The following is a 12,169-nucleotide window of genomic DNA, read 5'->3' on the forward strand; positions in this document are numbered from 1 at the left end:
AATCACCATTACTGTATATCACAAACCAGGATCTAAACATTCTGCACACTGCTCCCTGCTTTACTACCTGTGCTCCGTCTGCTTATACTTCTGATGCCATTGTTTGATTCTCCCTGCATTCGCAATGAGTTGAACGATGAGATTATACTTTCATAGATGACTTGTCAGAAAACTATTCGGGCCATAATGAAAAAAATAAATAAATATGAGAACAATGTTGTAAGATTACCAAAATAAGGTGATATGTAATAATATTAGTGTCATAATATTGCAGCATGAAAAACTAGCAAGTAGAACCCGTGCTAGATGGAGTTCAACTATGTCTGGATCCAAAATCTTGATCATCAATCTCACTGTTTCTTTACACACAATGAAACCCCTTCAAATATGATTTATGATGTTACGAACGATAACTCTAACGTCGAACAACTACCAAACAATTCCTTCTCCAAGTCTGTGCATGTCTGTCTTGAAATAGACACAGTGCTATTTCAATGTCCTGATAATTGTGATAATGTGGTGCTGATGAGCCAAAGGATTAAGTAGACGTTATTTGTGAATATTAAAGTACTACTTAGCAAGATGCTTCATATTCCTGAATAAAATACAGGCAACATAGTGATCATCTGATAATTCTCATCCTAAAATAACACATTGCCAAAAACTATGACTTGATGCTTTAAATCTCCGAATTTTTTCCCCTTAAAGTTAAAGGCCCTAATACTTACTGTCCAATAACAGACATATTTAATAAGAGGATTTCTCCTAGTGAATAGCAGAGGTGTGGCTCCTTTCCTGCAAAAACGTCGGCTCTGCAGAGAAAGCATTACCTTCAAGAAGTGGAACGACCTTAAGCTTCAGAGAGGAGCTAATCATCTCTGCTGCAGTTTGCATGGGCAAAGGTTTGAAAAATATTAAAGTAACAGCCCCCCTTATTGCATTTCCTAAAACTCGCCTTTACATCTCTAGGATTGCATTCAAATGTTTTAACACTTAGTATAACAAATCACTCCCTGAATGGGATGTATGTCTATGCTCCCAGTCATCCCACCCTCACAGCTCACCTGCAGGTCAAGCACTCTTTCCAGCTACTTAGTCCACCCACAAGTTGACAGACCCTCGGCTGTCTGAATCCATTTTTTTTCCCCCAGACTGACATAGGTGTAGTGTTAAGGTGGAAATACTCGTCTTATTTGGCTAAAATATGTGTTTTATCACACATTACAAACGTGTGTATTTGAACCCTGTGCTCCCCTCCCTCTGTGGCAGATCGCCTGTTCCCTATGAGTCAGCGTTCCAGCATTACCTCTCAGTGTGTCCCCTTGTGTTACAACAAGTTTTGTGTACTTTTTGAGTATGTCCAAGTGGAATTTGGATACCTCTGCCTGATAACTTTTACATAACTAACCCTGCCTTGAGCCAATAAAGCCTGTTTTACATACCTGTTGGCCTGTGGGTCCTATTTGGGTCATTGTGATAAAATAATGTGATTACAAATAGTTAATCTGAGGATAAGAACTCTTGCCCCCTGAGCATTGAATACTAAATATCTCCGGTTTCTTCCTTTGGTCCCATTAACAGCAGGAGGATTGCTCGCGCTCTGGCCATCACTAGCGACTGCTAAATTGTGCTCATTGATCAAGCGCTTGAGGTCGACATCTGCATTTAACATTACGAGTTGTCTCTTCTCTTGCACCGCTCCGTGTGCGGGGACTGATGACGGTTAAGTTACTATAATAGGGATAAAAGCATTTTTGCTTCCTCGTCAGACTCCCTGCACAACTGATATACAGTGCAGGCAGTCTATTCAGAGCTGGCCAACGTATTGCCTGTCAAAATCTCTTATTGAGAAAGACGTGGAGGAGGCTCACTAAGGCTTGTCATGATATAAGAGAACAGGAAACGGGGAAAAGGTAGTAAAGCTGCTGATAAACCCCTCAGTCAAGCTGCTAGCCTTTAACAGCCGTGCGCTCCGATTGTACGCACGGTGCGAGTAGACTGTTTGTGTGTGTGTGAGTCCGAGGTCTATGTCCTGTGTCAGGACTGACGGATGGTTGCTCTGGGGTCTCTTATTACCCAGAATGCAATCTGCTCAAGAGCACGTATTGGGCAAGGCTGCGAAATCAAGAAACTCCATCATGGGATGCTGACAGATGGGTTAAGAGCCTGCCTCATTACAATTACCCACAATCGCACACTTCTCTGGCTCTCGCCGCTTTATGCTGCAGGGGGTTTACTTTCCTGTTTTCCGCTGACATTTAGCCCAAAGGAACATTTACTAATGTGCAACATCATCCCGCTGTAATTACAAAATTACAAGGCAAAGCGTGAGATATCATAACAACACCATCTCATGTTTGATACAGCCGAGTAGTGAATGAATAAGCAGGGATAAAAATAAATCAGACGACTGCACAGCATGTGGGAGAAAAACACGGGAGGTGAGAAAACAGCGAAGGGGACTTGAAATAAAATGAGACAAGATGAAGCCAGCGGTGTCAAGCTCTGCCTCTCACTTTATAACTTTTTAAGAAACTGTTGTTCGTGGAGAAAATTAGGCTTACTGAAGCCTCACTGATTTAAGCTGCACTGACCTGTGATCACTGTAAACCAACACTAACCAAATACACACACATATACGTTTGTACTTCTATCTTAGGGAGGACACTCATTCCCTAGCCCCTTACCGTAAACATCACAACTAACTGCCTAACCCCAACCCTGACCTAAACTTAATTCTAACCCTAAAACCAAGTCTTAACCGTAAAACAGCTCTTTGAAAAAGTGAGGGCCGATCAAAATGTCCTCACTTTCCAAAAATGTCCTAACTCTGCAGGATCTATGCTTGGTCCTCACAAAGATAAGTATAGGAAAACACACACACACACACACACACACACACACACACACACACACACTATAGTGATCACAACATGTGCCAGCACATGCAAATTAGTTAGTCTCAGAGAAATTACATAAGGAATCAGTTGATCCAGGAAGCGGTTGGGCTATTTATAGGCAGATTACATAACAGTTCTATTACCTATCAAGTCTGGATATTTATTATATACACAACCGTTGTGAGAAGTCTGGGTCCAAATTGTTTGTCTCGAGTCTATTATGGCCACTTAGATGTACACATACATCACATACATCGATGTTGTCATCTATTTGACTCAGATGTAGCAAACCAAATGCTGAATAATAAGAATTATTGTAAATAGATTGTGGCTCCACAACAAAATCAGGGATATTCAATTGGCAACATGAACAAAAGAACAAGAGCAATAACATATGTAACGAGAGAGAAACGCAGCACATCATGAGAGGAACTAATGAGAAATAAGCAGGTGAAAGAGGATGAGGGGGAAGGATACCCGAGGGAGGAAGAGACCATAAACAGCGTGTGACGAAGCACTAATGATAGGATGCACCCAAATCATACGATACAGTAGCATTATGTTTTAAATCTGTTTTCAAGCTACCTCAGATAAATCCAAAAAACAAGATGAGATATAGCAGTAGTGGTAACATGGTCTGAAATTCACCAGTGTTTACATGTTTCATCTGCTTCACATAGATCATATTTTTACCTCCACCACATCGATTTAGTGAAAATTAATTAATGATTGCAATTTTGTTTATGATTAATAGACTTTTGTAAGACATAATAACATTTTAAATTATAGTATACAGCTCACACATGCTGCATTCATATAACACTGAACTATGGATAAGATTCAGTCCAGTGAACACTATTTTACAACTAGCACCTGGTGTATTTGCATAATTATTATTCATTACATGCAAACCAAGAAGTGAAGAGCTGCAGGAATGGTTCCGAAATGGGCATCAGGAGACTCCTCAGAGTTTCAGAGCCAGCAAAGACTTGTGTGGAGAAAACCCCAAGATAAAAGACATGAAATGATCAAGATAAATATCCTCTATATCCTCTGACACCCACTCAAACCCACAGGGGCTTTGCAAGATGGGATGGGGAGAAGTCATGTCAGGTCTTTGACAGACAGACTTCACCTTGTGGTACCTCACCCACAGGGAAGTTAGGGTAGAGACAGAGGGAAAGTGTTTTCACCTTAGGTCACCTACAAAGCTGCCGAGCTTTCCCTGTTCATAGGGAGTTCATCATATGTGACAGCTAAGACAGGGTTGGGCACCTGGGGGCACAACAGGGTCTTACCCATGTACGATACGGGGAAATTCAAAACACGTCTTTTGACAGGTAGGATTGACTTGACCAGAGCAAGGGTGAAAAATGGAAAATCAGTTACTCAGAGATGGATTATGTGGTTTGACCAAGTATCTATATCTATCACTCCTGCTCCAACGTATTCACGGTTTTTATTTTGTCCATCTTCCTGCAGATTAAATTCAATATAATATCATCAGAGGCAGATGTAAATGACTGGAGGCAGGATTAGATGGGAAACCAAATCATCAAGGTAGACGCATGTTCTCTACAAGCTGAACCTCGATACAACAACTGTGACAGACATGCATCATATGATGTCTCCCTCATTCATCCATGTCCAACACATATTTTTATTTGACAGCCTCAATGTCAAACCATGTAACGGAATTGGTTTTCTCTCCTGGTGAAAATCTTGAAAATTGGTTAACCATGCAGACTCAAGAGAAACTACTGACAAGTTCATTGAGGTTGCATTGAAACCTTCGAACATATAGAGAAAATAAATAGGTATCCAGATTTAACATTTTTAAGCAGTACATATACAACCTTAGCTGAAGCACTTTTTAATTCAACTTAAACCAGTAAACATGCAAAGGAGCCAATGAAGAACGATGTTCTCATTAAAACTAGTGAATCTGCCAAGTAAGAGAAATGGATCATGACTCATCAGTGTTCTAACTCAGCAAACACTACAGAAGGATGAAATCATAGGCCTATAAAAATATATATAGGTTTCCGATAGGTATTTGTATAATGTGCCATGTCAATGCCCACACTGTGTCTGTGGCTCAGAGTCAATGTCCACCCTCTCAGGCTTCGCCTGACAGCACCTGCACACTCAGCAGAAATCCAAGTGCAAGAGGCTGAACTGCTTTACGAAGAACGTGACTGCTTGTGACAGCTGGAGTCAAGAGTTCCTTTGGCCCATAAAGAAAAGCTTACATTTCGTACACAGCTTTAGGTAAGCAATTAGCAGGAGTGTTATAAGAAAAATATGTAAAATATAATAGGAAAATGTTACTGCATAGAGTCTTTATGGGACAAATACTGGATATAACACTTGCAGGTAAGATTTGCAGAAGTAAACTTGTTCTTGCCGCTTCTCATCAAATTCCCTGAATTTGTAAACATTGTCAGTATCAAGGGCATTGCGTTCGCTTTAGGTGAATCTTGTGTTTTATGTTTCTGTTAATGGTCAATACTGCATTATGGACAGATAAAAGGTGAAAAAAGAAAATCCTTTCTATTACTGCGACTAAAAATAGATGAAGGAACATCAGCCGGCCCTAATAGATAATCAGATAGACAAGTACTTCTCCTCAAAATTTAGCAGCGCTAGGAATGGATATGGCACATTTAACATATATTTTCCATTATACTTTCTTTGCAAAATATCCCACAATTAATGAAGGTCAACCTCCCAAACAACAGATTCCAAGTGACATCGAGACAAAAGAGTAAAAGAGAAGTTAGAGAAAGAACCGCTTCTTGTGCCACTTCTGGGTTCATGAACAACTGCAGCTGAAACTACAGGGTCTGACCGTGTGGAGCAACTTAATGGGCGATAGCCGGCACACGGCAAAATCCCAGCAAATAGCGCAGCAAACAGCTATAGAATGCAACAACAGAGAAAAACACCAAGTTAAACTCTCTTAACTATTTTTTGGTCCATCATGACACTTTGGTGTGACAAATTAGAAAATGGTGTGTGCCACCGCAGTCTAAATAATGGGAAACACTGCTTTGACAGAGCGAGATAGGGTATTAGCCTGTGTAGGGGTACAGTATGCACTCTCAAATGATTTGTATTTACTTTTCATCATATAAAGTTCTTGTAACTTGTTATTGCAATAAATGCTGTAATTAGCTGTAAGCGCTGCTCCATTTTACTTTCATTGATCCTATTCACTAGTTCCCTCACTCAACCACAAAAAGGCTGCCTTCATGACGACTTCACTGAAGGGACATGAAGAGAAGAGTGTGGAATAGGATGCTTCCCTCTCCTTCCTTCTTTTGTGTCTGGCTAGTCAACCTTGCCTCTGGGTGCACACGTCTCTGTGATCAGAGCAGCGGCGTCAGTAAAAACTCTGTTTTGTTAGCTTCTTGTGAAGTGTCTCTGACCTTCTGTGTTGACTGATATTAGAATTAAACTGAAATCAGCCGCCAGCTGGACCAATTTTCCTCTTCAAGGGGATACACAATGCTTACTTTGAACACAGCGGTTGAGCAGTTTGATATCAAAGGGATAGTTAAAGTGTTTTGTGGACTCAAATACTCGGCGTAGTGGCAAGTAGATAATGAGGGTTTCAGTTTTGGGTGACCATCCCTTTAATATCAAAGTCTTGTTTTGAATTGTTCTACATAGTCAAGAAACAATCCCGTGTTATCTTGAATGTTTCATAAAGCTTCAGGCTACAGTGTAAGCTATGCCTGGTGTTGCTCTGTTTGATGCCACACTAGCTTAGGAAATAAAGAAGTCACTGTCTGTCTGCGTGTAGAGACGTCACTTTGAGCACAGTTATTTTTACTTTCCCTTCCAGGTGCACTGGCTGTCAAGATGTGACATTTGTGAATTCCCATAGAGCCGAAGTATTTTTTGAAAAGAGTTTGCCTCAAAATGTTTTGCCGACAAAACTGGGAACTGTTTGTGTCATTTATAATTCATGCCGGGGCTTTTAGTGAATCAATTGCTAGCAGAACTTCCCCCAACAAACTTCTTTAATTATGGCCGCCCAGCTGTGCCCTACAAACCTGTGAAGGGAGCCTAGACTGACAGGTAAATGGAGAATCCCGTCAATCCCATGTCTGCCTTTTCCGATTTGTCGACCGGCTGTTGTACGACAGCAGCAACACGTTAAGGTCCGGAAAGAACTAGATTTAAAGATCTGGCATCAACTGTGTTTCCATGAAGCCGCCCATATGTCTGTGTCTCCCGCTCTCTATAATGAGCGGCTGCGATGGACTCGTGACAGGACGGCTGATTTCTGCACTGTACTCATTATCCAGGTTGACAGGCAAAATGTGCAAGAGATGGAGCAGGGCAGATTGTGTTAAACTGTCAGCACAGAGACTGCAACAGCCACTAATGAGACCTTGGCATCAGTCACTATTCAAACCACTGTCGGGGGAGACCTTGCTTGTTTGTGTTGGCTGTCCTACCCACTACACAAGACGTTATTGCCTGCTTATATACACTTATACACTGCTTCATTACAATGCAGGAGCTGTGTTACAGACATCTTTCACAGAGGCCAGGAGGCTGTCTGTCCTGCACTTACAATTACAATCATACCCCAACTCCAAAGAAGCAGAAAACTACTGTTAATCAAGATGATTCAATGTGAGATAATATCTCTAATACTGGCATGAGAGAAGATAGATTATTTTCTTCCCACGATTGGGTGAGATAGATTCACAGAGGCCCTGTTCAGACCTGGTATTGAGAGAGAGAGAGAGAGAGAGAGAGAGAGAGAGAGAGAGAGAGAGAGAGAGAGAGCAAGCAGTGTCAGGAGGGGCTGAATGAATCGATGCTGTGCGTAGATCTACTATCATGAAAATGTTTACATAAAAGTATCAGTCATTGTGAGGTTATCAGTTCAGAAACAAATCTACATATGGGCACTGTGGAGTGTACAAATTGTGCGTTTGATTCAACTGTAGCAGGTCAGATGTTGTCAGCTGAGTAGATGGTCCATGGTGTGTTCAAGTTGACAAGAGCAAAAACAATGTGCCACACGCGTCCCAGACCAACTTCCGAGGTGGTCTGAGTGATTGGACCTCAGAACTCATTCAAGTTTCATTTGGGTGCATTCAGACCAGTTCTTGGCACTGACCACTTGTGATTGGATCCCACAGGATGAATGTTAACACCAGGTCTGTACAGGGTCACAGTTAAAACATAAGATACCAGCACATAAACACGCTGCACCGACCCCGGCACCGGGGGGGGGGGGGGGGGGGGGGGGGATTTCGTTACTAGATATTTGTCATACGAAACTTGATCACACTACATGTCCCACTGTGAATGAAATGGAAACGACTTGTCATATTATACAAAAGTATCTAGGAGATCATACAACCTCTGAATGTGGCAATGTTTAAGCTGAAGCCAAAGATGCTCAGGAAATGTGTCAAATCATTCGTTGGAATTCTATCTCACTTCACACGTGGAAAATGAAGTGAGCTGCTAGGATGAGATGTGTGATTTACTAACACAACCTGGGGAGCGAGAGAGACATGAGAGAGTCAAGGGAAGTAAAATGTGAGAACAACAGGAAGAGAAAAAAAGAGGACTAAAAATAGTACATTGAGAAAAGAGGCATACACAAAAGATGGATGAAGTTAAACTAATATAATGTACAAAAAGGTAATATTTTAGTTAACAAGCATAAGGAAAAGCAGAGATCCTACCTGTCCGATCTCGGATGGCCAGGTTGTTCCCTTTCTTCAGGACGATATCCACCTGGTACATGGCTGGACTTGGAGGACGAGGTGGGGGTTCTGCATTACTGGGCCCCACTATGCTGATGCCCTGTGGAGAGAATAGACTAAGGTTATTCAGGCCAGTTCACTCCTGTATTTATGCGGAGAATAATAAGAGCATAGGAGACATTACACTCATTAGATAGCTGCCATTTACTAGTGATGACAAAAAATTATATTAAACATGTAACTTCTCTCAATCAAAACTATAACAAATGGCCTATAGTTAGATGAAGTTGTAAAGCAGTGTGGTATCATGGGAGTTTTTGTCTGAATCCATTACGAGTGACGTACACAGGTGAAGGGAGAACAAGTTGACTGACTGAATTTTGCTGCAGGATCACCATGCTCTGAATAAATCACAATCAGTAGATCAAAAAAAAAAAGACAGTGAGATCACACTAGAAACATAAACAGAGAAATTGTTAATGCTTAATTTGATGTAAGATTAAATTTGTATTTTACATAATATATGTAGCATTTGTACAGTCGCCTGATTCTGATAGGAAGCACGGAACATCCCTCGGAAGCGTGGGAGTGTCCGGCTACTGAAGGGGTCATCTGTGTGGCTCTGCATGTCCGGCTGTAGCCCTGAGGTCAGTTCTGTACTCCACTCTGACAAGGATTCCACACTGGCTCTAATCGTGGATCCCCAAGGAAGTATAGGCCCATTAGCAAGCCACACAATGAACCGGGCTGTGCTCCGAGATGCACTGAAGCTTACTTTCTCTCTCCATCTCTCGCTCATCTTATTCTCCCGCCCTCATTTCTCTCTTTCTTTTCCTCAGCCAATAGAAGATCCATGCGTGGGCACTCCTGTCGTGTCTCCCAAGCTCCCGTACTCTGACATGAAGCTAAGAATATCCACGAAGGATAGGGAAAAACGTGTGTGGGCCACTGGAAGGCTCCAATCACACTAAAAGGCTAAAAGCATAAGAGCAACTCCCACCAGGGAGTAGCAGACAAATCTGCAAACAACTAAGAACAAGATTAGGCTGCAAATGGAGAAAGAAAAAGACGACGACCCAGAAGTAGACCCCTGTATTAACACTTTCATTAAAATGCAAACTCTGATAATGGGGCTTTCATTAGATTAGAATGAGTGTTTCCCTCAAGAATAATGTCTGACTGACCTAGACCGTAATTTTACCCATTAATCCGTTGGTCTATTTTGCAACCCTGACCTGGGGGAGATCTTATTGAAACGTATTAAAGTAGACTTTGTAAACACACTTAAAATGATAAAACCACAGTGAGATTGAAAACCCAACCAAACCAAACTGAGTGTGTTACCTGGTACTTGAGTGTCTAATTGATTATTGATTTTAGTAACAGAACCAGTTTATTATAAGTCAAGGAATCACACATATTCAAGTGCAATAATATATCATTTAATCATAATCATGTATATCATAATTTTAACAGTATGTGTAGACTATAGTACAGAATTCAAGGCTGAAACTGCTGGGTGAAAAATGCTGTGCAAAGCTTAAAACATCAAATTCTCAATGGAAAAGTGAACCCCGGCACAATTTTACCGTAACAGCACCTGCTGAAAAAGGGACTCGAGGTAATCATCTGGGCAAAGTCAAAACTGAAATAAATCAAACCCACCAAAATATTATCCGTGAGACAACAGGTGCAGCGGCTCAGCAAATGTCAGAGGGAAACGAATGTGAACATCAGGGACAGGCCGAGCTGTAGCTTTGTGATTGGATGGGATAAAAGTATCGGAGCGTATAAGTCACCGTAATTGAACTGCATGAGGATACGACCAATGGGACTGGACAACAACTGCAGTGGACTGACAATCTTACATTAAGCCCCTTTGTCTCTGAAAGAACAAACAAAGACACACGCACCATGTCAGGTCGGGTCACATCATAACACAAAGCAATTAGGAAGGAGATGGAAATCGCCCAAAACACTCTGCCCACAGTAAATGACAGTCCACTGGCTTTATGATTCTGTTGCATTTGTATAAAATCTTCAGTGCTATGTATTTTTAGATTTTCTGTATTTATTGTGTGTATGCTGCACAGTGCCAGTAACAGACACCGGAGGCATACACACATGGATGCACACAAACATAATAGGGTGGTGAGGATTTGAAATGGATTTGCAGGCTGTTTGTGTTGGCGAGGGTTTACACGATGGGATCAATGGAATCTTTTTGTAAAACAAGCAGCAGAGTTACAACTGGGCAGAAAGGACAAAGCGAGCAGTTAGAGACTGGGGTTTGCTTTGTGTTGCAGGTTCACACTCATGAACAGTGAAAGTGACATTTGCAGGATGAGCAGCTCGACTCAGAAACATCAACACCATCTCACATAATGCTTCTTTTTTTTTTTTTTTATCCTTATGAGGATGGATGATATGCAGCTGTAGTTTAAAGTCTCTTTTTCAAAAGGCTCTGATCACATCACTGTAGTTTCTTTCCAGGACAACCAATCAAATGGGGGTAGGACTTGGCATCCTGGTATCCACGAAAATGGAGGAAACAGTTTGTTCTGGCTTTGTCTGTCTATGACGAGCAGTTCGAGAAGTCAGAAAGGAAGTATCTCAACTAAGACAGAAGAGCATATTTGCCGAAGAGGATCTGCCACAGACTGAATGCTTCAGGTGTTTTTATCATTGAAACTAAACCCATGCACAGCACTTCTTAATGAAGAGAAAAAACACGGCCAAATAAACTCATCTTTTCCCTTTGGAAGCTCAGCTTTTGCCAAATATGGACACACTTGTGACCTGGTAACTTTACTCCTCTACAATGAGACTTTAAGCTCCAATGAAGACGACATATCAGAAGCCTGGTGGGTCGCTGCAGCAAACTAATGCAGCCTGTGTGTGGAAGTACATCATCAGTAAAGATGAAACCTGTAACCTTATTTTCAAAATCGTTCTGAATTACAAAAGAAGAGAAGAGCACGTGGCATGTGCCATCATCTGAAAAGGCATCAACTAATGCAAACTGAGGAACCATCCAACTCCTCACCAAAGATGGCTACAAATCACCAATTTGCTGGTGAATTTTGCTGTCAAAGATTTTAGACGTTGAGCGGCAGTCCACAGAGACAGCTTCAGATCATCTATGCGTAGGTAAACCTAGTTATTAATATTCATCAGAGGTGAAGATGTACAAAGCAAGAACTGAGCCTAAGAATGAGCACCTGCTATTGTAAATGGCATGTAAATGAGCTGTGTTGTCAGCATCTGCTATATTATGTTTATGAATACAGAAACAATTCCTTCTCCTGAGGTTTGATTGACGATTTGTCGGCTAACAAAAGCAAAGTCATTTAAGGAAACCAATGAGACATGCACAGATTCTGGGTTTTTCCCAATAATCATCTCAGCGGTGCATCCTTTGGTCCACTAGACTTTTCTCTGTATGGTGAGGCCTCAATTAAACAGACACACACTCCAAAGACACACACTAATCGCACCTTCACAATGAGAGAAGTGGAGAATAAGAGT

General features: G+C 41.4%; 1 protein-coding gene across 7 annotated transcripts in view; it reads right to left on the minus strand.

Annotated features, from left to right (window-relative positions):
* mctp1a (multiple C2 domains, transmembrane 1a) overlaps positions 1–12,169 on the minus strand; it is a 134,116-nt gene that overhangs the window by 79,930 nt on the left and 42,017 nt on the right. For all 7 annotated transcript variants that reach the window (XM_053420886.1, XM_053420881.1, XM_053420880.1 and 4 more), the window contains exon 2: positions 8,621–8,741. In XM_053420886.1, coding sequence (XP_053276861.1) covers positions 8,621–8,681 — 61 coding nt within the window. In that variant the 5' untranslated portion in view covers positions 8,682–8,741. The remainder of the gene's footprint in view (positions 1–8,620; positions 8,742–12,169) is intronic.

This window comes from Pleuronectes platessa, chromosome 4, assembly GCF_947347685.1.
Source record: "Pleuronectes platessa chromosome 4, fPlePla1.1, whole genome shotgun sequence".
NCBI lineage: Eukaryota > Metazoa > Chordata > Actinopteri > Pleuronectiformes > Pleuronectidae > Pleuronectes > Pleuronectes platessa.